This window comes from Adiantum capillus-veneris, chromosome 10 (genome assembly GCF_014529385.1).
Source record: "Adiantum capillus-veneris isolate H3 chromosome 10, ASM1452938v2, whole genome shotgun sequence".
In the NCBI taxonomy this organism is placed as follows: Eukaryota; Viridiplantae; Streptophyta; class Polypodiopsida; order Polypodiales; family Pteridaceae; genus Adiantum; species Adiantum capillus-veneris.
The window spans coordinates 1203358-1228430 of record NC_140940.1 but is presented as its reverse complement, the minus strand read 5'-3'; the positions used below and the strand labels follow the sequence as shown (position 1 = coordinate 1228430).

The 25073-nt window shown below is 41.3% G+C and overlaps 2 protein-coding genes and 1 pseudogene across 6 annotated transcripts in view; 1 reads left to right on the top strand and 2 right to left on the bottom strand.

Moving 5' to 3' along the window:
• Positions 1–8302, top strand: part of LOC147448360 (Transducin/WD40 repeat-like superfamily protein) — a 162824-nt gene extending 154522 nt beyond the window's left edge. For all 3 annotated transcript variants that reach the window (XM_086521001.1, XM_086521000.1, XM_086521002.1), the window contains exons 8-9: positions 7452–7661; positions 7923–8302. In XM_086521001.1, coding sequence (XP_086377127.1) covers positions 7452–7661; positions 7923–8066 — 354 coding nt within the window. In that variant the 3' untranslated portion in view covers positions 8067–8302. The remainder of the gene's footprint in view (positions 1–7451; positions 7662–7922) is intronic.
• A 3052-nt stretch (positions 8303–11354) lies between these two features.
• On the bottom strand, positions 11355–20678 carry LOC147448359 (ADP-ribosylation factor 2-B-like). 3 transcript variants are annotated; one of them, XR_015189336.1, is made up of 7 exons: positions 20331–20678; positions 18422–18535; positions 17975–18056; positions 12429–12475; positions 12130–12360; positions 11841–11896; positions 11355–11733 (listed from the first exon to the last, which is right to left on the bottom strand). XR_015189336.1 is itself a non-coding variant. In XM_086520999.1 (4 exons), the coding sequence occupies exons 2-4, from the start codon at positions 18532–18534 to the stop codon at positions 17886–17888; spliced, it is 201 nt and encodes a 66-aa protein (XP_086377125.1). In that variant the 5' UTR covers position 18535; positions 20331–20678; the 3' UTR covers positions 17500–17885. The 3 variants fall into 3 exon arrangements, 2 of the variants coding, with proteins under 2 accessions (XP_086377125.1, XP_086377123.1); XM_086520999.1 differs by lacking the exons at positions 11355–11733; positions 11841–11896; positions 12130–12360; positions 12429–12475 and adding an exon at positions 17500–17891; XM_086520997.1 differs by lacking the exons at positions 11355–11733; positions 11841–11896; positions 12130–12360; ... (1 more) ...; positions 17975–18056; positions 18422–18535 and adding an exon at positions 19056–20236 and having other exon boundaries at positions 20331–20643.
• A 2538-nt stretch (positions 20679–23216) lies between these two features.
• LOC147448358 (uncharacterized) lies at positions 23217–24839 on the bottom strand (annotated as a pseudogene).
• Between the last annotated feature and the right edge of the window lie 234 nt (positions 24840–25073).

Genomic DNA, 25073 nt, shown 5'->3' with positions numbered 1-25073 from the left:
CTGCACAGCCAGATCAACATGTCTTTGCATACGCAGATAAAAACTTCAACACATAGAGCTCCACCCCTACTCAGGAAGAGCTTAAGCGATGGAAGAATTTTTCCATTGAGGATGGCTACTTACTCCACAAGGGTAGAGTATGTGTGCCAAAGGACTCAGACACTAGGTGCGAAATCTTATTTGAGTATCACGATAGTCCAAGTTCCGGTCATCCAAGTATTCGTAAGACGTATGCCTTGATTCGACAGAAATTTTATTGGCCAGGCTTACATCATGATGTTCAAGAGTACGTACTAAACTACCAACAGTGCCAAGTAAATAAGGCAGAGCGCCTCAAGGTAGGTGGCCTTTTACATCCTTTAGAGATTCCACAAGGTAAGTGGGAGAGTATCTCTATGGACTTTGTAGTAGGACTACCTACTACAAATCGTGGCCATGATGCCATATGGGTAATTTGTAGACCGTCTAACAAAGATGGGTCGATTCATTCCCACTAAGACTACGGTTAAGACATTGAAATTAGCACGGCTATTTGTAGAGCATATATATAGACTCTACGGTCTTCCAGCTAGTATCATTAGTGACAGAGATCTAAAGTTCGATAATCACTTTTGGAGAGCTGTGTTTCAAAATTGGAAACTAAACTTAATCTAAGTACGGCTGATCATCGAGAAACAGATGGTCAAACCGAAAGAGTTAATCAAGTGTTAGAAGATATGCTACAAGCGTACGTTAGCAAGAAGCAAACTAATTGGGAAGACTATTTACCTATATTGGAATTTGCTTATAATAGTGTGACTACAGGGTTTAGTCCATTTATGCTTTTATATGGATTTCAACCTAGATCATCCGTTACGGTGGCGTTGGCTAAGGAGAAGATACAACAAGCGAAGGATTTTCTCCAAGATCATTTTGACATGCTTCGAGTTGCTCGACAGAATGTTAAACAAGCTCAAGATCGATATAAGAAGTACGCAGATGAGCATCGTCGTCTTGCTACTTTCAAAGAAGGAGACAAGGTTTTCTTCAAGGTTCCGGAGCATTCAGAAAGTCTGAAGATGGGAAAAGTTGTTAAACTTTCAGCTATTGTGGACCGTTTATAATTCTCAAACGTATAGGTCAAGTGGCCTATAAGTTAGCTCTTCCAGAGCACTCACGAGTTCATCATGTTTTTCATGTTAGCCGTTTACAAAAACAGCTAGGACAAAATGATAATGTCATTGACACAGGTGTGTTGATCTTATTGAACAACCAAGCATCCCTCATGAGCCCGAAAAGATTTTGGATTCTCATGACCTTCACACCAGACATCATGTCCGACGACAAGTGTTGGTAAAATGGCTAGATAGATTTGAAGAAGGTTCTACATGGGAGAATGTCTCCGCACTTAAGAAACGTTTTCCTACGTTCGTTTTCGAGGACGAAAACGATTTTCCAAGGGGGGGTAATATAAGGACATGGGTCCTACGGGCAAGGCCACCGGCACGGCCGGACAATGTATACGCTAGGGGGAGGCTATAAGATAGCACGGTTAGGTGGAGACTAGTACACGCATTACCACTGTCCTTTCACTGGACTCAACGGGTACTCTAAATTTACGTGTCTCGATCTCTAGCTGATGTGAGGATGTGCATATCTGACCGATAGCACATTATATTCCGTGGGATAGATGAGTATCCATGTATCCTGGTCTGATCACAAAACTGTCCTCCGTAAGCTGGAGAAGATGCTCTCTATAGAAAGCAATCTTCGTACCCAACTCGTGTGTAGGTTGTATCCATGTCCTCTTCGTATCCAGCCGAATCAAGACGTGTCTGATGAGCCTGGTAATCTCTGCCCTAGTGAGGGAGATGGAGGGTGCATCCAAAGAGTATTGAAATGGGGGTAGCCGATCCATACTAAAGCTATGTAACTGAAACCAAGATACCATCTCTGCATACCAACATGATCTATCTCCCTGCAATGCCAGTTGTCGCGAAGACTGTAGTGATAATCAAGCATATCTGTCTCTAGGGAGAGCCCAGGCGCTATGCATAAATGAAACTAATCGAGTGAGTGCCTCCACTACCAATGGAGGAGCATCGAGCTCCTCCCTAACAATGTCATGTGGTACTAAGGCCTTGGCCCTAATCATCCAAGAAATCATAGACACCGAGGGTCTCTCCATACATCTCCATCCATCAGTATTGCCAGCTCTGCTATGATGATCGATTGAGGGGCCCCATATCTCCACTCCGTACAGCATGGCTGAAGTGACCAAAGTGTGAAAGAGCCAAAGCTTTGTCCGAGGTTCCTGGAACTGAACCTGCGAACATATTCTCTCAAGTCTCCCCAATGTTGCATAGGCTTTGGTCAATCTCGTATCTGTTGCACGCCTCAGGCAAAATACTGAACCACTGAAAACCGCCCAAGATAAGTATATGCATCTACAGATCCACAATCTCTCGGCCATATGTAAAGGTGGGGACGGACCTCCTTACCCACTGCGCCGTAGTGTTAAACACCATTACCTTGGTCTTACCAAGGTTCACAGACAATCCACTATCTTGTGCAAATACGTGCAATGCATCCAAATGACGGTGATCCCCTCTGGAGAATCTGAGATCGACACAATATCATCAGCATATAATAGCAACGGGATCCACGTCCCTGCCAGCTGGGCACCTCTATCACCCTCTATCTGTACATAATCTGAAAACTCATCTACATATATCCCAAAGAGAGTCGGAGATAGGGGACAGCCCTGCTTCACCCCATTTGTGGAGTGAACCATGTCGGACATGCGTGAGTAGTGCGTACGTGCCCTACCACTGTCCTATACAAAGCTAAAATCCCCATGTCCTGCAATCTACGTATGATTCTGGCTCGTGGCACTGTATCAAAGGCTTTGCAGAAATCCACAAAGCTACAAAAAATCCTCCTGCGATGGTTGTCTACCCTCTTCAATAATGGTTCTGAGCGTCAAAATCTGATCAAGAGTGGAGAAACCTCTCCTGAACCGTGCCTGTCTTGTTGCCCGTATACCCTCTCTTTGCCCATCTACTCAACTCATGCTCAAGAATTGATGCATATAGCCTAGCGAGAGTGTGACCAACCGTGATGGTGCGGTAATTCTCGGGAAGCATGGGGGGGGGGGGGGGGGGGGGGGGGGAGAGAGAGAGAGAGAGAGAGAGAGAAATGAAATGAAATGTTATATTAACGTCTTCAAAAGGCCAAAGTGACCTATGAGACCAGAAAGTTACAATGTGGTGGATCTGATACAAAGTCAGAGTAACAAGATGACAAAATAAAATACTATGGAATCCTAAACTACTAGGTGTGGACTAAGCAGCTAAACAACTAGCTGGGATAGCTAGATCACATGAGATCCAGCATCAGTCGTTGGTGGAGCTCATCAATCCCCTCCATGGAGAGAGAGAGAGAGAGAGAGAGAGAGAGAGAGAGAGAGAGGAAATCAAATGTTATATTAAACGTCTTCAAAAGGCCAAAATGACCTATGAGACCAAATTGATACAATCCTTGTGGATCTAATCCAATGTCTGGGTACAAAAATAAAATGAAGTAAAGTGAAAGACTAAAACTAGAAGGCTAAAGTCGTCATACTGAAAATCATCATCATCATCATCCATGCCCGAGGACGTGCTAGAATAGTCTCGATTCTCTGGTGGAGCCTCCGTCGATGTCGTGGTCGCCCCTGTAGATGTGGGCCTCTAGCTCTCTCGAGCTCAATGGCTCTATCCACTAATATATCTCTGGTAGGAGTGGACTCTGAAGCTTGCTGTGAAGCATGCTCATCCGGCTGCTGAGTCCCTGCTCTAAAGAAGTCAGTGATCTCCCTCTGTGAATGTCTCCGACTACCTCGTCTCCTCAAGGGACTCTCCCTATGTCTGCGCAACTCTAGCAAAAACAACCCGAGGCATCTCTGATCCTAATATCTCATGACTCTAGCCAACGTTCCAAAGCCCTCTCTGAATAGACAATGAAAGCGGCCTCATATCTCATAGTATACCGGACAATGACAAATGTGATGTAACTCTGTCTCTGGCTCTCTATTACACAACTGGCATATCCTGGCTTTTGCTGGTACCCTCCTAAATCTGCCAGTCTCAATCTCTAGCTGATGCGATGATGTGCGCATCTGATCAATAGCACATCATATCCCATAGGATAAATGAGTGTCCATAAAGGCCGGTCTGATCAAATATCGATCCTCTATTAGTTGGAGGAGATGCTCTCTATAGAAAGCCATCTTCGCGCTCAACTCTTGTAGCGGCTGTATCCATGTGCATTTGGCATCTAGTTGAATCAAATCCTGATGTATAAGTCTAGTGGTCTCTATCCATGTGAGAGAAAGGGAGGGTCCATCCAAGGAGTACTGGAATGGAGGCAATCTATCCATGCTGAATCCATGTGACTAAAACCATGATGTCATCTTCCCATACCAACATGCTGTGTCCCCTTGTAGCACTAGTTGTCGGGATGACTCAAGGGCTAGCCGAGCATATCTGTCTCTGGGAAGGTCCCATAAATTATGCATGAAGGAAACTGATCTAGTAAGGGCCTCACCTACGAGAGGGGGGGCAGCTAGCTCAGCTCGAATAATCTCATGTGGCACTAAGGCCTTAGCCCCAATCATCCGAGAGATCATAGAGACTAGAGGCCTCTCCGTACATCTCCATCCACTTGTGCTACCAGACCTGCCCTGGTCATCCACCAAGGGGCCCCAAATCTGAACCCCATAGAGCATAGCTGAAGCCACTAGAGTGTCAAAAAGCCACAGCTTTGTTCGAGGTTCCTGAAACTGAACCTGCGAACACATTTCTCCAAACCTTCCAAGGTTGCATAAGCTCTCGTCAATCTAGTCTCTGCTGCTCTCCTCAATGAAAACGCCGGTCCACGGAAGACTACCCCAAGATAGGTGTATGCATCTGTATACTCCACCGTTTCTTGGCCATATGTGAGTAGCTGCTGACCTCCTGACCCACTGTGGTGTTGGTGTTAAACACCATAACCTTGGTTTTCCCCAGGTTAACAGACAATCCACTATCGTGGGCAAATGTGTACAAAGCATCTAAATGACGCTGCATCCCCTTCGGGGAGTCAGAGATCAACACAATATCATCAGCATATAACAATAGTGGGATCCATGTTTTTGCCAACTGTACTCCTCTATCACCATCCCTCTCAATGTAGTCAACAACCTCATCCACATACATGCCAAATAGTGTAGGAGATAGCGGGCAACCCTGTTTCACCCAATAGTGGAGTGAACCAAATCAGAGATCCCCTCTGGAGTGCGTACATGCCCCACTACTAACTTGTATAGAGCCATGATCCCCCAAATCAACTCTTTGGGTACCCTGCAGTCTGCGCATCAATCTAGCTGTGGGCACTGTATCGAAGGCTTTACAGAAGTCCACAAAGCAACAATAGAGCCATCTCCCACGTGATCTCCCCTCCTCAATAATGGCCCTGAGTGTCAGAATATGGTCAAGAGTAGAGAAACCTCTCCTGAAACCCACTTGTCTTGTTGCATGTACACCCTCTCTCTCTGCCCATCTACTCAATTGTTGCTCTAGGATGGATGCGTACAACCGTGCCAATCTGTGTCCAATCATGATAGTGTGGTAGTTCCTAGGCTCCATAGGGTCCCCTGACTTGAAGATAGGTACGATCATGGAAAAACTCCAAGTATCAGGTAGGCCCTTGCACATGGCACGGTTGAACATCACTGCTAGAAGCTCTGCAAGCAAATCTCTGGCATGTATAAAATGCTCTGCTACCAAGCTGTCGTGATCATACTCTCATCCTATCAATGGCTCTCTTTACCATTTCGGCGGTAAAGAAAGCACGTGTAGGCATGGCTCTGGCGGATCTAGAAGAGGTGGCTGCCCCGAGCTTGTGTAGAGAGATGATGCATACTGACCTTATGCCTCCCTAGAGGTGATGATTGGTGGGGAAGAGTACTCATGGAAGAGTCACCATGCCTCGTCTGAATCCTGGCTCAAAAACAACTGATATAAATCTTGCTCTAGCCGTGGAGAAATGCCCTCTTCTTCCGTCGTACCAAACGCCGAGAAGCAATCCGTGACTGCTTGTGAGTAATGACTCCTAGAAGTATCTCCCTCTGAAGTCGGACTCTAGTCTCTCTGCACTCCTCATCATACCAGCTATTTTGGGGTGTGCTCCCAGAACTTCGTCGCTGCCCCAGCTCAGTGTGTGGGTAAGCCTCTGTTGCTGCATCATGTAGTGTCTCTGTTAATATATATGTGAGCTCCCCTAAAGGTCTCCCCAGATCCTGTGTGCACAAGCGTCTGTAGATACCATCTATGTAGACAGAATCAGTCTCTAAAGTAAAAGTGTATCGGGTATGCATAGGTGTATGTGCCAGTCGAGCTGTACTGAACTGGAATAAGACGGTAAACGTGAGGAGAGCATGACCTACTGCTACCCCAATAGGCCTGGGCCCGACTGTGAAGTCCTGAATAGAGGGTATGAAACTGGGCTGAGCCAAAACATAATCCGTTGTGCTGGTCCCATGTCTATGAGGAAAACAAGTGAACCCACTCAACGCTGGATATCTCTGGAGGCCATTCAAGATGGCCAGTCCATTGCAGTCCCCAAATCTGTCAAATATCCCCCATATCCAGTGTGCTCTTCATCCTGCGAACACTTGGCCAATCCCATATCACTGATATCCAATTCTCTCAACATTTCCTCTGAGGTATCATAGAAAGCTGTCTGAGACTGGCCCGTCCTGGCATTGAAGTCTCCCAAAAGAATGACATCTCCATCCCTAGAGAACTCCCATATGTCCTTATCCAATATCGTGTAGGGTGACTCCCCCTTGGGCGATGCATAATGAGATGTGCTGGGGGCGAAATAGCCTATTGCAATGTAGAGTGGCCTTTCCTGTCTCCACTCTCACTCTGACCCACATAAATCTGGCATGCTCATCCCTCTGAAAAATACAAATGAGGGGTTGCAGCTTCTCCCTGAATAGGACTGCCACACCTCCTGACCCCCGGCCTCTATGTGTTGATCTCACTTTTTGCCTACAAGTAGTCTCCCAATGGTATTCCGTCACTCTAGGCAATGTGCTGCCAGGAGTTTGATGCATTTCCGTGTCTCTTCCCTTGAAGCTATCCTCAAATGCGCCTACATCTAGCTTCATTGATCCGTTACAATTCCTTGTTGCCATTTTAAGGTTGGTCCCATAGGTCTCGCACTATCATGCGGTGCGTTTTTCCAGCACCAATACTCCCCCTCCCCTGTAGAAAGCAATTTTCCCTTTCTCCCTCGCCGCCTTGATCTCTGGCATTAGCTCTTGCATGTGTGCTACCAAAGAGAGAGAGAGAGAGAGAGAGAGAGAGAGTAGTAGTAGTATGTTATGTACATCCCTCAAGCGTTCTTTAGAGTCTCATTAAAAGTGGTGTCTTGTTTGACTGCAGGGAGTAGTTGCATTCTCTCAGCATGGGCTGATGATTCGCTGGTGGTCTTTGAGTGCTGTTTGGTGGGAGAAGCTTAGCAGAGTGCATCCTCCTCTTCAGTGCAATAAGCTGGTTCTGGTGCCACCGTGGTCGGGATTCTCTCCAAAATCATCTCGCTCTAGTATCATGGCAACCATCTCCAACAATTCTGACATGCACCCAACAATTGAGGTCTCTCTCTCTCTCTCTCTCTCTCTCTCTCTCTCTCTCTCTCTCTCTCTCTCTCTCTCTCTCGTTTAATTTATTTTGTTAATCTGACTTTGTATCAGATACACCGCATTGTAACTTTCTGGTCTCATAGGTCACTTTGGCCTTTTGAAGACGTTAATATAACATTTCATTTCTCTCTCAGCTTCAGAGCCAAACCATCACTATGACAGAATACTATTTGCATCAAACATGCCCAGCGTTGAGAGTGCCATTTTTTTGCAGGAGTCAAGGTGGCATCAGCATGAAGACACAATAGCACGGGCGGATAATCGAAGCATTGACTTGTCCTTTAAAATCGAGTGGAGGGCCGGGAGAAGGATTGCATTACTACACCACAGTCAAGAGCTGGGAGTGTTTCAACTGTGAGCATCATGATGATAGCATCATTTTTGGGCTCATCTTTGTAGCAATTCCAAACCGCTGCAAAGGTCAATTTAGTGGCATTCAGAGTGGCTGTTTGTTAGCAGCCAGAAAGCCTCGGCCTTCAACCCCTGTAACAAAATTTTTCTGAAGATTTTGGTTTGAACATAAGCATGAAGCTTCCATTGATTCATTTTGTATGATAGTGTAAAACATCATGACAAATAAGCCTCTAATAAGTTTTGTTAATGTAAATGACAGACCAGACTGATGTACAAAGAGGCCCTTATGGCAACGGTAGAGCAATACCTTTCAGCAGAAAGGGGAGTTTCAATCCGCCGGAATACCCTTGAAATTTGTATCGGTATGTTTTATTTTTCTCCCTCTTTATTATACTCTCTCTCTCTCTCTCTCTCTCTCTCTCTCTCTCTCTCTCTCTCTCTCTCTCTCTCTCTCTGTGTGTGTGTGTGTGTGTGTGTGTGTGTGTGTGTGTGTGTGTGTGTGTGAGATAGAGAGAAAGGCAGTGCCAGCGTCTTTGTCCAGATGCCTTGTTCACAAGAACTGAGGTCTATGCCTAAAACATTTGGAGGATTCATAACTTGGCAAGGAGATAGTTTCTTTATGGCAACCCGTGAAAGGATTTCAATACTTTACAAGGTCGAGCATAAATCCTATCTGTCTACTATCATATGGCATAGAATAAAAAGGGCATGTGGCAAAATTTTCACACAATTAAATACAGTTCACAAACAGGAATTTAGGTACTTGAGTCACCATTCCATGCCTATTCTCCAGGTTGTGATGTGAGATAGAGATCATAGCAATCAGTAGTAGTAGTAATGGCTATGGAAAGGGCTTTTCTTCATTATGTTGTTTGTGTACACTCTTTGCTAGCAGCACCAATTTGCAGTACCTTGCAATTACTCTCATTTGAGATCACAAAGGATGAGTGTAGTATCAATACAATTCCACTATAGTGATTTCTCCTTCAAAGTAACAAGCCTAGCAAACACTTTGAGAAATTTATGAATAAATTAAGGATCAGCCCCCCAAAGGCTGTCAAAGATGCAAAGATTTACAATAAGGCAGAGTTGTTTGTGAATGCATGTAACATTGTTAGAGCAAGATTTCCTGTACAATTTGGTGGCGAAATTTAAATCGATGATTGAAATTAATGAGCTATATCACCATGACTACATTGATTACTGCATCCTAGATGCAATGCCAATGTGATAATTTACCCTATCATGAGTAAAAACTACTTCAGGACTCGACAGCTACAAAAATCTAAGATCAATAACAGTTCTAAGGTTTAATAATAAACCAAATGCCAACTGAAGCAAGTAAATCTTGAGGGCTCTATTGTACTATTTATCTTTTGTTTGGGTGTGGGGGGAAGTTGAGAAAAGTAGATAGAGAGAGAGCCTTTAACATCATAGGAATGATTCCAAGAGGACTGAAAGATCTATTCAACCAGTCTTGAAGTCAAGAAGAGATAAACTCAATACAACATCATCAATGAATAAATCGTAGTGTACATGATGAGTGACATAATCAATAGTGGTATACTAGAATGACATAGTTGATTATGTAAGGGCTATATTATCCATTCGGTGATTAAATATTTTTGTTTCTCAACCACCTCCCTCAAACTCAACCGACTAAACCGATCCAACTATAATATGTAGCACATACTCATGCCAAGTATAAAGGGCTCTTATGGCTTTTACATCATAGACTATTGTCATGGTGTGATATGGCCACCTTAGTAGAGGCTATGGAGTGACGAGTACTAAGTCTAAGTGTAATGTGTGTAGTGCCAATGATTCTTGCTAAGTGTGGGCATTGAAGTGATTGTTGCATGGCATATGTATAGTGATTAGAAACTATTGAATAAGGGTAGAATTACTTATATGAGGCAATCATGGTGTATATGTCATAGATAATCATAATATAGGAATGTAGCTTTATTATTGCATGAGCGGTCTTACCATATACATGAAGTATGGGCAATGTCTAAATCGATACAAAAAACACTAGATGTAATTTATATAGTTCAAAGGTAAAACCATGGGAGTAAAAACCTTTGAATTTATTAATATTTATGCAAGTGTGTTAAATGTGCATAATCAAACGCAATGGGTTATCACTTTAGGTTTTGGCAAGCCTCCTTTTAATAAGCCTGGTCTTGTAAAACTTGAGCAACTACTAGCTCAAAGTTTGTTCAGGTTCAACCAATTCTTCTTGTAGATCGATTGCTCTAACATGTGGTCCATAAAGCTCAATTTGAGATGCTAATAATGGACCAAGGTGAGCTTCTATTGCTAAATCCCAGTAACATGGCTTTAAATGGCAAGACATAGCATGTATGGTTCCACTCATTTCAGTTGGTCTATATCTTCAACTTTTGAAAATTTCTTGAGCTCATGAGCATGTTGATGTCTAGATCTAGAACTATTTCTACCAGGCCTTGCAGTGCAAGAGAGTTAGTCATCACTAGTAATTAATACTTGAGACTCCAAATTTGAAGGGTGTCTTGTAGTGACCACCTTGAGAGACATGTGAACCACCTCTTATGAGAGCTAAGGATATAAATAGGTATGCTCTAATAAAGCTACCAATTTCTTGAAATGAAAACCACATTGGTAGTATGGCAACTAAGTTATGGATTGCAAAAAAGGTTGTCAGCTGTGGCCTCAAGGGTAGCATTGTTGATCCCTTGGTGATGCCTTGCAGAATGGCTAGTTGTCTGAGAGTTTCGTGGTTGCTAGTGTTGTGAACAGTGAGATTATTGGTATCAAAAAAATCTTAGAATATTGTAGTCACACTTGCCTTTTTATTTTAATAAGATCAAGAAGACAAGTCCCTTAAATGTAGGGGATTTTTATTTTGTGAGCTTCTATTTTTGTGCTTTTGCAATTAGTTTTTTTTTTGAGCTTTTGCAATGCAACATCATGGCATAGTCGCAACTTGTTTAAGACAAAACATGCATGCAAACTATAGGCGTCAAGTAAAATTTTAGCAAAAGACAAAGCAAAAGAATTTAGAATCCAAAAAAGTAAAACCTATCACATGCCAACTAGACACTCACATGGTATGCTCTCTTAAGAAGAAATGAAACTAGTGCATGCACGCAATCTCCTACAAAAAATTTGCAAGAGTTTCCTTTGTACAAGCTTGTCTCTCTCAACAAGATTTACCATCCACCCTGTTTGGGGCATCCACGTGGACTTCAAGGCAAAGATATCATAGCAAAGATAGATCAACATAATCACATGCCAAGTACATAGTCACACATAGTGGTCTCAAAATAACTCCCAAACCAACATAGATAAATGCCAACCATAGTCATATAGTTACCACCAAAAATATTGTGGCAATGAAGTACATGATCCGCATATAAAAGTAGCAAAAAAATGAAATGTTTAGAGTCTCTCAAAAAACAAAACCCTCCATTAGCATGGTATGGGTCCACACACTATGGGAGACGGACGCTCTCATAGAGCACGTCGTTTAGCTCTAAATACCTGCAACGTCAGCTCTTCTTCATTAGCCCTTTCCAAAACACCACACCCTGCAAACACATCCAATACATAGTAGCGCTTTGTAAATGTAGACAGGAACCACCTAACCGTTGTCACAGCGCTCTATGAACGTAGCCATTGGCAACCATCTAACCACCAACAAAGAAAAAAACAATCTTAGTTGTGTAAGTGAAAATAAACTTAATGAGAAGACTATACATAACAATTTAAAACAACATCATGCAACATTACTTACCAATTAAAAAAATCACTTCTGTCCGCACCACCTCTTAACAATTTCACCATCAATTTCTGTGGAAAAGACATAATCATCTACTAGAGTGCACTAGAAACAACCTCTCTAAAAACTTCTCCCCGCTTTCTCTATCGTAGCAAGGCACAGCATAACTAATACGATGCCAAAAACACGTGGTAAGATCAAGCACATATTTGAGAACACAAATTGCAAATGTGGTTTATCTTGATGAGAAAAGTATTCGACACAAACTTTGTTAAAATTGTCCATAAAACTATAGTGATCGTACCGCCTCTTTAGTGGTAGGATATCGATATGCCTTGGAAGCACACATAAGCGTCCAAGTACGGTGAAGCGCAAACCCCTCTCTCATTGTGTCTGCAACAATAAACTCGCATGTGTGCTCAGCTACGCACATGGTAACCAAGACGCCCGCGTCGGTCAAATACTCACAAGCAAGATCCATGCAACCCTTCACTAGACCCTGTGAGAATGTGTTGCACTTGGGAACAATCATGCCCTTTAAAAGAAACATCGGCGTCAATATGAAAATTAAAATTTCATGTAATGTGAAAAAATGTCACTTACCCAAGAAATGAAACCAAGGATGTCCATAAGCAAACTCGAAGAAAAATCTGCAAATATCAATTGAGCTACCTTTTGACATGGCACTCTATCTTTGCCATAAATATCCCATCTTTTAAGTTTCCAAAAACTTTGTGATGCTATTCCAAAAACAAGGACTACTCTTAAAATTAAGGACAAATTACCAAAATACTCCTAAAATTTGTGAAAATTTTGAAACTAACCCTAAAATTTCAAAAAGTTCCAATATACCCTTGCATCATTTTGGGATAGATTTGTCTCAATTTTCGCATAGTTTAATGTTTATCACAATGGAGATCTATCTTTTAGCATTGTAGACAAAATTATTCACCAATAAGCTCACAAATAGAGCCATATGCATTCAAAAATGATGAACAATTTTATATGAAGAGGCTCAATTACCATCTAAAATCCTAGTTCGTCTTCTTTTGAGGAGAACCAATCTTCCTACTAGGAGTTGCAAAAAGAAATGTTTTTAGAGATGTTTGCGAGGTTATTTAGGGAAATTTGGAAAAATTTGAAGGGCATTTGGGATTTTTTTGGACACTATAATAGATATACAATGGGAATTTTTAAAATTTGAGCGATATTTTGGAAACTTTCGCAAATTATAAGGATATTTTGATAATTTTCTCTAAATTTTCTTGAATGTTATTGCGTCCTCTTTTAATAGATATTCTCCAAGGGCGGACCTTTTGATTTTATCACTTGTTTACTTGAAAGATTAAAAATGAAAGGTTAAATAGGTTTCGCGATTCCAAGATTACAAGCTTAAGATATATAAGACATTTTGAGGTTTTCTTTGAAGTGAAGCAATGAGTGACACGTGGAGGGTCTCTCCTTCCTTGAAAATTTTAAAATACATTATATATAATATAGATTTTGATACTATTCTAAACCAGTGTTCGATTAAAATTGGTGTTTAGTATCTTAATTAAAAAATCCTAGTTAGATTCCAAGTTTGCCTTGAAGTAAAACGGCAAAATTTTGCTATTGTATATACAAACAATTTCTTAAATTCTAAAATTTTATGACCATTGGCTTTCCAAAAGCAAAGTTGAACCACCCTTCAATTGGCTTTCAAAAAGAAAAGTAGAGTCAAACCTTTTTTACTTGAAAGTTAAAAAATGGTGATTCCAAGATTACAAGCTTTAGAAAGGTGAGACATTTTGTAAGGTTTTGTTTGAAGTGAAGCAATCGGTGACACATGTAGGGTCTCTCCTTCCTTGAAAATTTTAAGCTACATTATATATAGTAAGTATAGAGTATGAAAGATGTATTAGAATTTGTGGATGAAGGTTGGACTCAAAAGATAGTGAATAGAATCATTTGCAAAGTACACCATTACCAGTGAATACATGATTCATATCCAAAACTTCACTATATCAATTTCTTTATAGTCGGTGGCACATCATGTGGAAGGTGAACTTGTTCATTTAAATCAAAACATGGATGCATTAGAACCTCTTTTTGGTTTTCACTAGACCCTTATATTTTGACACCTAGTGAAATGGGTTTAAAAAATTAGTACTTAATCTTAGATTTCCTTTCTAGGATGGTTGGTGATTTTGGCTAAAAGTCCATAGGTGATTTGAAAAAGAAGTGGTTTGGCCATTGAAGGTCCTCTAGATTAGATGACACATCACAATCAATGAGGGATGGTGAGGGGATCTACAGCCCACAAGTACATGCACAAAAACTAGGGCAATGGTAGCCGTAAACGTCGCAGTAAAACTAAACTTGGATACGAGTTAAACCCCCTACACCCGAGCAGTGCATGTTGACCTCCAATAAAAGGTCATAAAAACGAAAAGGGATACACGATGTATGCGTTGGTGGGGTGGTTAGCACATGTGATCCACAACCCGAGCCATGAGATGGTGGGTTCAAAACCGATTGGCGAGGTTCTCGATTAGCCCTGTTCTTACGTCATGCACCTTTCATTTACGTTGCCTGATTTAATTCACCTCAAGCTGTCAGCTTGGACTTTTGGGTCATGGATCCCCCCCCCCTCCTCCCCCCGTCTCTATTTGACACCTCCTTTTTTGGAGGAGATCTACACTCCTTATTCCAATAAAAGTGTAAAATCCTGAAAGGTGATTGGTTGAGAGCCTAGCTTTTGTTACCTTCTTTTGAAACAGATAGCTCTTTATAGTAGTTTTCAAAATTTTGAAAGATAGCTCTTTATAGTAGTTTTCAAATTTTTGAAATACCAACTTGCATAAATTTCTAAAAAATACCAAATATTGTTTTTGAAACAAGGTGAAAACTCACTATGTCTACATAAGGCTATTGAGAAGAATTTCATAATAAGAGGCCTCTTCATGAGAGAGAAAAATAGAAAGTGACTAGTATTTTGAAACATGTGGTACACAATGAAAGATTGTCTTTTTGGGAAAAAGTGTAAAATGAAGTATTTAAATTACAATATATTCCAAAAGCATAAAAAATAACGATTAAAGAACACTTGGAGGCATTGTAAAAAAAATAAACAAAGTGAAGCAAGATGAGAAAGATTGTGTTTGACACAATACTCAAAGCCCCTCTTTAAAGAGAGAGGTACACAAATGTCACAAGGACCTAAAAGAATTAAATTCTAAAAAGTTTATTATCATTAGCTTGCCATGTGGTACTAATCCGCAAGCTTTATCCAATGGTCCGAAGATGCACCCAAAATCCAACCCTTTACTAAGGACTCCTTAAGGTTTATGTAGTCCAAAAAACGGCTTGATCACACACCCCCAAATACATCTTCAAGTGTCAAATTTACATTGAATAGCAAATTCCCTCCCAAAATTGCCTCTTTTTTGTTGGGTGTGCTTATCTATCATAATGGAGAGTAGCCTCCTCTAGGATGCCGGGAAAGGGCTACGCGGCAGATGGAGACAAGTTGACGCACATCCATATGAAACGGTTCAAATTGAACGACGATAGTATGTTTTGTATATGCAAACTGCATAGGTGCATGCGGATCATGTGAATGAATCAGACTTACTTGGAATCGTTGCACACGATTAAAGTACTCTTTGACAGCTCGCTAGTCCGACGATTGCACAAAGAAACACACAATTCATTTTACCTTGACATACTATTACTTGGTCTTCTATGTTGGGGTGATTTATTGTCGAGGTGTTCGTTTAAGAAGGGGGGGGGGGAAGTAGAAACCGTTGGCCGATAACCTCTGCTATGACCCTCTACATGTTTGGCGGTGTCTACCAATAAGGATCTCTTCGACAAATTCGACCTCTCCTGGATATTTCCAAGCACCTCCAATGTTAAATGATTCTCTCTGCCAGTGTTATCCTCTCTAGAGTACTCGCTTTAGAATAAACCAAGAACTTGAGCAATAATTATCCATGCTCAATGAATGCTCCATCTAAGGTCTCTAGAAACTTGCTCTGAATTAAATGAACATAATATGATTATGGCAATCTCCTCCCCTCAAAATACATGCTCTTCTCACCAATCTTGGCTACAATTGTTGGCAGCTTGCTGATTAACATTCAACCAACACAGATTCAGGCACTCATGTGGCAATACTTGCGTCCTTTAGCCTCCCTGCCATTCTCTTTTACCTTTTCAACTCTCTCTCTCTCTCTCTCTCTCTCACACACACAATTCCTGTGAACCTTCTCTATCTTTATTGTATTTTGTGTTAATTCAATTTGTGAGCCCCATCATGATGAGTGCTGGTCATAAGCCTGAGAGTGGGAATGTTGGCGAACCCTCCATTCTCATTCGACAGAGATACCAAGAAGCTGCTAATGTTATTCAGAAGAAACGAAATAAATACTATCTCTTTATCGATGATCTTGATGCTGGACCTGGTCACATTGGCTGAACAACATTATATACTGTCAACAGTGAGATGGTGAATGCAGCCCTTATGACCATTGCTGACAATGTCCGGCTGCCTCATGTGTACATTAAGGAGAAGATCACCCGAGTGCCCATCATTGTAATTGGAAATGACTTTTCCAGTGTATGCACCCTTGATTAGAGATGGTTGTGTGGAAATTTGCAAGAGCGTCTCTTATTTTACTCTGCAAAAGGTCCTTGCATCCCTCCCTCTCCCTCTCTCTCTCTCTCTCTCTCTCTCTCTCTCAGAGCAAACCTTGCTGCCTCCTCGGACCTCCACACCAGCCGTACTAATACTGTATTTAAACGCAAGCAGGTAACTTGCTACTATAGAAGGGAAATATGAGGTCCTCTTTTCACATGTCAAGGTCAAGGATTAGGGGGCTGCAGATCCCAGCCAAGAGGTTTTCCTGGCCATAATCAGAGTCTTGCCATCGAGACAGAACGCAAGCACATCAGCTTCTAGCATTAGCGCTGACCATTTGCCACATCAGCACTTCGAAGTTTTCGCAACGCCTTCTCTCTTGCCACGTCAATTGTCATCAACATGAACTTTGCAACGCCTTCCGTGTCTCCGTTACACCACAAGCTGCCACCTCAGCTGTTGGAATGGGCTCCTCCTGTCTTTGTTGTAGCAAAGACTATCACCTAGAGTGTTGGAATGGGCTCTTCCTGTCAGCGATGCCCCTCATCCCCCCTGACCTTGAAATGTGGGAAAGATCTCCAAACGAGCTTTCCCTGCAATGGAGCTCCCGCATGGCTCCCAGCATCCGCCATGTCAACTCCTTCAAATCTCTCTCTCTCTCTCTCTCTCTCTCTCTCTCTCTCTCCAGTCCAGAGGACGGGTTACATACTAGTATTGGTACTATTACCCTTGTTTCTCTATGATAAGCAAGTTCCTCTCCTTGCACCTTTGAGCACCCACAGTATGCAACAAATACTCGAAGAAGATAGCGATCCAAAAGAGCCTCAATCAGCAAACAGCCTGCGAGTTAGAATTCTGACCAAAATTTTGTCTCGTATTTATGTATAAATGTGTGTGTGTGTGTGTGTGTGTGTGTGTGTGTGTGTGGACAGAGAGAGAGAGAGAGAGAGAGAGAGAGAGAGAGAGATCACACAAGTGCATTAATCCTCAAAACAACCACTCACAAGCTTGGGTCAGCAGCGAAACAGGTCTGAAAATGTTCCAGCATTATAGTAGTAGCTACGAATCCATCCTCACTTATACTGGTTTGAGCTTAACTAACAAACTCTCCAAAATTATCTGATTGTGCTACCATTGTCTTACATTGAGAAGCACGGGCTCAGGGAAGGAAACCAACCATCAAATAAAAATATCCATATTCAAAAAGAAAATGAAGGAATTCTTGAATCAAAGCACACACACAAACAGCGCTTTTGACAGAACTAAAATTCCCCCAGATTCACTTAACAAAACCTAATCATAGCAGCTGTGGAATAAAAAATTTAACTCAGATTCATGATGGAAAAAAAACAATGTTTGATAAATATTAGCTCAGTAGAAGCAACCACCAGTATTCACTCAAAAAGGCCCCCTGATTCTCAAAACAGCACTCCACTCTAAGCCTGGACAAATACCATATGCATGAGACTCATATTGAAAACCCATAACTGAATGTAGGGGTTTATAAGACGAGCCTGAGCCTTACCTTTCCAGCAATGCTGCCGGAAAGCCAGTCCAAACCCTCATATAAACCTTCCCCTGACACCGCACAGTTGCTTTGAATATGCCTGGACCACCAGAAAACTTTCTTACAAAACTAAACGACTTTGAAAGCTGCAATTCAATAGAACTGGACAAATACATTGATTATGCTCACTGGCAATCATTCCTGGATCCAGTGTAACAAATGTGCTAGCATAATACAGTCATTTGAAGAGATAAAGCATACAGTCATGTATAATTTCCTAAGTAAAGAAACCTGCACCAACTTTCTTTGAAAAGCAATGTGAAAGGATAGCATTTGCAATGAAACAATAACAACCTTGAATAAAAAGATCAATAGCAAGAGAATCAACAACTCATTGTCCACAATGTAAAGACATCGAAAAAAACCAAGGCAACAGTCCGGCACATATCTACCACAAAAGCTTACCAGTGGCGCTGACGTGATGAGTGCAAGTCCAGCTTATATGTTATTTCAGCTGCATTCATTGCATTTGGAAGGTCTTGCTTATTTGCAAACAAGGACTGTGTCTCATAGCTCATCCTACAAAAAATTCAATAAATACACTGCCATTTGAGAAAACAGCATAGGAATAAAGCTCTCGTCTTAAAACGTCAATAAATACACTATCTGAGAAAAACAGTATAGGAGTAAAAGATTTACATGTAATCTTGACAAACAAAATGAAAACAACCAAAACTGCTAGGGAGTAAGCGCTAAACTCATCCCAAGCTTCCCCCACACAGTCTCTATTGTTACTGTCCAAGAAAACGATGAGGCCTTGCGTGTTCTGGAAGTAGTGCCTCCATAGTGGACAGATCTGTCCCAACTAGCAAACGTGCAGACGTTGTGAAGCAAAGAACGCAAAATATTGCAATATTAACAAGCTTGGACTCATCAAGCCACAGTGCTTTGCCAAATTCCTACCTTGTCCTGACCTCCCACATTCCACGCAGAAAAACTAACGTTTTTGTACTCCACTGTTTCAACATTGAAACTTGAACAGAAAGCACAGGGTTTCTACAAATCATAAGGCCACTAGCAGATCTAGATAAACATGGGAAATCAGAGCCGAAATTCAAGCTCACACACAGCAAGCAAAGATCTAAAATCCTTAGTACAAAAACTGCTCAACAGATGGCTTCTCAAGGCCACTGTAGATTACAAATGTCATTGAGAGTAGAAACTCAGAACAAATTCGTGAAATAACTGACTTTAGCAAAGATATCAAGGAGCTTTGCAACCAGCTTGGCTTCACAAAGTACATTGGTTTTGTAAAGTCCACAAATTTTCAGAGCCCATAGCTAAGTTTTAAAGTGTTCTTCTTGTGTTTGGCTTCCAATGCTAGGAGAGGGACCAAAGGCTCAATCTTTGACCCTGCAAACCACTCTTTAGAGACGGCATTCTCAATGTCCATCAAAACTTGAATTTGAGCTTCAGCTGCCAAATTTCCAGTGCGGTCAAATAGATGACAACTGAAATCCCGATCATTTTTGACATTAGCGAAACACCTAATGGGAACGCGAACTAATTGTCTGGAGTTCATCTTTGCTGTAGACTTTGACAGCCCAAACCTTTGCATGAGGAAGGTTACTTCAGTCTTCTTTAAAATAGTGTAATGTTTCCCTGAGGCCTCGTAATCTGTTACGAGCTTGAAAAAGCTGACACCACCTTGAAAACTGTAATCTTGAAAGAAAAGATCTCTGTCACGTCTGCGTTCACCAGCTTCATAGATAGATTCATAGGAAGGAGCTTCAAAGGCTTCATTAGCAACTTGAAAGAGTATGTCGTTGAGTGGTTGCAACACATTAAGGATTAAATTAAAGCTAGTCACTTCCCGTCCAGTTAGGAAGTAAGATCCATAGATAGGATTAAGCTTTTCTTCTAGATCCTTGTTCTTTTCTTCAAGTTCTTTATTCTTTTCTTCAATGCTAGACATCCGATTTTCAAGGTGTATCAAGCTTTGAGCCAAGCTACTTTGGAGAGCTCTCTCCCCCTCCAGCTCCTTGAGAAGATTGTTCACAGCTGCCGGTGACTTCGGATTCTGCAGCAAAAGTAAAGTTTGACCCAATGGCAGGGGAGTAGCTTCCATAGCATCGGTCGACACCTCACCAAGGCTAGATAGGAACACTTTTGCCGAAAGATCTTCCTTGTAGATCTTTCTGACAGTGTCCCTATTTGTGTCTATGACCGTGCCGAAGCTACGGTAAGCAACGTGCTCCTTGGCATCTCGTAGGCGTTTGCCTGAAATACATGTGACAGCGACGCACTACAACATTCTCGATGTAATCTCAAAAAGCAAAACAAGAACTGACAGCAGAAGCATAGGGAGCCAGACCTCTATTCTCCATGATACTCGGAGTCGGAGTAGACACGAAGAGACAGGCGGCAGGTAGACACGAAAAGACAGGCGGGAGGCCGCTGTCTCCAAGGAATCGTGGCAAGACTTGACAGATGAGGCCGAAGTTAATCTCACACAGCTTTTGAGGATAGTTATGGCGTACTTGACAGATGAGGCAGAAAACCTTTTGAGGATAGTTATGACCGTAAAAAGATGTCTAAAGAGAGAACTCTTCGGGCTTCCAATTTGAATTTCGAACCATAAAAATTGCACCGTAGGGTACGTAGGCTCAGCTTCAAGTACCTACTACCAGGGTCCCGACTTCAAGGCAGGGCGAGCCTGAAAACTCATATGCAAAGTTCAAACCCATAAAAAAACCTCCATACCCAAACCATAGCCGGGATTTTGTGTGTCCGGACTCCGACCAAGGATCATTTTTTAAGAGTGACCAGTGTTCGGGAAAAATCATTTTCACAAACATACAAAAATCCCTCCAAGACAAATCTGAACCGAAAATTTTACATTACTAACCGGTGTTTTTGCAAAATTACACTATTTTCCACGTATTTTAAGCGAAATTTTTTCCTTCTTGGACTCCCCTCAACCGGCTACTTTGATTTTGCAACCGGCTCAAGGCTAAGCTAAGCCACACTTTTCCCGAACACCGTGACCCTAATCATTCATTTGAAGGGTAAATCTTTACCTGTCCTTCATTAAGCTATATTCAGGTAAAAATTAGAAGGGCTACTAATAGATTTTTCAATATTCTATCCTTCTTTCGAAGGTTAAAAATATTTTTGCCCTTCAGTGAAAAATAAAAGTGCCTCCGAAAGGCGTCGAAGCCTTCAAAAATTAGGCCTGACTCTGACCAATTTCTAAGGATAAAGTGCAATCTTGACCGGTTTTCAAATGAAGCACTAATTTTTTTTCCGGTTTTTTAAAGGTCAACACAAAGAAAAAGAATTCCTCACAATACTACGAACATATTAATTTAACGAAGAAGCACACATACCTTGCCATGGTTTATATGCAAACCAAGAAGATAAACATGTGTGGAGCAGGTGCGAGCATCGTTAATTGCCAATCTTTCATAGGTCTTCTACAAGAAGATCGGCAACAAAAAAAGGCATTACAAGCTAAGAACTTCAAATCTAACTAAAGAAACTAATACTTGCAACATGAGGAGTATAAAAAAACATTAAACCTTGAAAATATATGGAAGTCTAAATCCCTTTGTGGGCGCAGATGACCATGCCCTTTTTTGATAATTTGCAATAAAAGTGAGTGAGAAGAGAGTTGGGGATTTGAACCCCATGACCATGGGTTGAACCCAATGACTACACCAAGCTCTCCGCGCGAAGAGGATAGTTGGCTCACTCCATCCTCTAGAGTAAAAGAGTGATCCGACTATTCTCCTCCCCACTAAACATGACAAACCATTAGTAGGAAAATAAAAAAGAAACTATAGAAACCACTCAAGAAATGGAAAAGAGAACTCAAAAACCTTACCAAGTACCTACCACTCCACAATAAGAAAGCAGTACCATTGAAAACCAAGGACGGAACCTCACATATAAACATCCCCCAACCATAAGCATCCCGCCCATAAACATCACTAGCTATGAGCTACCGAGTCATCAGCATTATCCCAACCATAAACATCACTAACCATAAGTATAATGTATCACAACCACAAATATCTCCAACCATAAGCATCATCATCACAACCATAAACATCACAATTGTAAGCATCATCCCATCCATAAATGTCACCAACCATAATCATCACAACCATATCATGACCAATTGTAAGCATGATGGCATGAATATCCCAACCATAAGCATCACAACCATAAGCATGATGGCCAAGGACGTCCCAGCCATAAGCATCACAACCATGTCATCACTAAATATACGCATGATGGGGCTTAGCCATAAACATCCCAGCCATAAGCATCCAACCGCACTAACATACATAATAGCAACCATCTCCATATCAAAATCCAGCACACCTGCTTAAAATCACCAAAAAAACTTGCACCATCCAACATCAGCTCTCCATCATTACGCCATTCGCTCGGCAAAAGAGAGAAAACCTTGTTAGTGCTAATAATTCACATCATTTCATCATCAATCAAAATTTTCATCATTGACTACCTTTTAGACTCGCTAAAGATATTTTGGCTAGTATTTTGCTCCATATCTCCACAGCATGATAGCATCTTCAAATGAATAAGCTCTTAAAGGTGGACCTTCAATGGATATGCGCATGAGTGCATCTAGATTCCGAGTGCTCAAATGACTATGTAGTCTAGTTTTGATCAAATTTTGCACACTAAAACCATGTTCACATGCAGTTGCACTAGCACATTGCAACATAGAAAGTTCAACAAGTTTCAAAAGCATGCGATCTTTGGTAGTAGGGTTTCTACCAATAGAGAGCCAGGTATCTTTCAAACTCGTGCCCTTCCACTCATACGGTGCTTGCTCTTTGAAGACCTCAAGTTCTCTTTTTGCACAAACCTTGTCAACGAGAGGCTCAATGATCTCTCCTCTCAAAACTTTTTTCTCGCCATAAAAAGCCAGTAGCTTGTCAATCATGACATAACCAAATTTCTTATAGGCAATACCAGATGGAAAAGAACAAAGAGACAAGGCATTGAAGCATCCAAGAAGACCCATATCAGGAAACCTCTCATGCAAATTTTCAATAATAAGTTGAGAGAACTTCTTTTGAAAGGCTATTGCATTATCCAAATCCTCCCCACATATCTCTCTCTTGATCTCAACAGATCTATACATATTACCTCATATAGATGCACGAAGTGCCACAAGCTGTCCATTGTGTGGTCCGTAATATGGAATGATTGGATACTCCAACGATCAAGTATCATTCATATCACCAGTAGGTACCTCTATAAATTGTGCAGTGATTAAACATATTTTAGCTTCAATGAGACCAACCACAACTGTCACATCAACAAAAGTACTTTGAAAGACTTTTGACAAAAGAGCAAGATACTGTAAAATGTCATCCATAAAGTGCAAGCTATACATAAACTGAAAATCTGTCACCTTCTCAAACAAGGATGAATTATGTGCTTTCCAAAAGACCAACAATGGCTCCAAAGACTCACACACTTTATGAACGCATAATGATCAGCTCAACCATCTGACTTTATGTATGCGGCTCATCTGCAATACTATACATCCCAACTCAGTCTCTAATTCTTTCAATTTAACACTTTTGATGGCACTCTTACTAAATGTTGATGCAATCTCATTAACAATGTGATCAATAGATTGTGCATACTCACTCCCTTTTATAGCGTCAACTAAACATAAACTAGCCCAATGCGCTATGCAATGAATAAAGGTCATAAACGGATTTTCTTGTTTGAAACGAGTTGTCACCCCATTCAAGCAATCAGTCATGGCTGAGGCAGCATTTGTGCCTATGTATACCATCTTGTCACGATCTAATTGCATCTTTGCCAAAAAAATACTTGCATGCTCATGCAAATGGTGGGTTGGACCCTCCTCAACCCCCCTCCATCAATCCTAGAAAGACTGTAACATGCTTTGAATTCTCAATGGAAGATGCATAGACAATCATATGTTGATCTAAACTCACATCGGTTGATTCATCTATTATTATGCTATAACAACTCAAAGCCTTAAGACATTGTAAAATCTTTCTTAACAAATCATCGCTAATATAACGCACAAAAGAGCTACATGACTTATCATTTTGATAAAGATCCCTCATCAAATAAGGACATTCACAAATATCTAATAAGTCAAGCGTAGATGTAAACTTACTGAATGCCAAGTCCTCTTTTGCCACATGGTAGGCTGCAACAAACAGTCTCTTGGTACTCACCATAGCCACGTCTTCTCGTTTTTGAACCCCATCATCTATGGTAATCTTGCTTTTTCCGAACATGTAGTGTGCATCTGGATGACCCCTAGTACGTGCATGTTCAGTCAATGCACTATGCTGCATATTGATAGAACCATTCTTACCAAACTCGCTCCTTGAATTCTTGATTGGCTTGCAATACTTACAAAAAATTAGCACTCAAAGGCTCAAACTCTACCCATTCAAAAGCACCATTATCTCCCAGCCCAAGAAGGATTCCATGCAAGTCTATGTATGGCTTTTTGAGATTCAGAATCTTTATTGTCACTTCCTACCAAATTACTTCTTTCTTGCACTTGCACCTCCTCGGTAGAAGAGCCATCTTCCATACGACATCTCTTCTTGGTTTTCTTGGAAGGGGGTTGCTCGTTTGTGAAGCGTGACATAGCCCATTGTGTTCTTTGAGCCATGATAGTCTGCACGTAATAGAAGAGCACTTTACAAGATTGTAATTCTTGTACTTGCACCTCTTGCACCTCCTCGGTAGAAGAGCCATCTTTCATACGACATCTCTTCTTGGTTTTCTTGGAAGGGGGTTGCTCGTTTGTGAAGCGTGACATAGCCCATTGTGTTCTTCGAGCCATGATAGTCTGCACGTAATAGAAGAGCACTTTACAAGTTACAATCTCTCTCTCTCTCTCTCTCTCTCTCTCTCTCTCTCTCTCTCTCTCATTACTAGTAAGATGCACGCAAGCCTTGCAATCGGATACATGAGGCCAAGATGTGCATAATTCACATTGTGCAAACATGCTAAACTTCCATAATATAAACTTTAAACTACCTTTTGCCAAAGCTTCGAAGGTCGTTATCTGAAAATG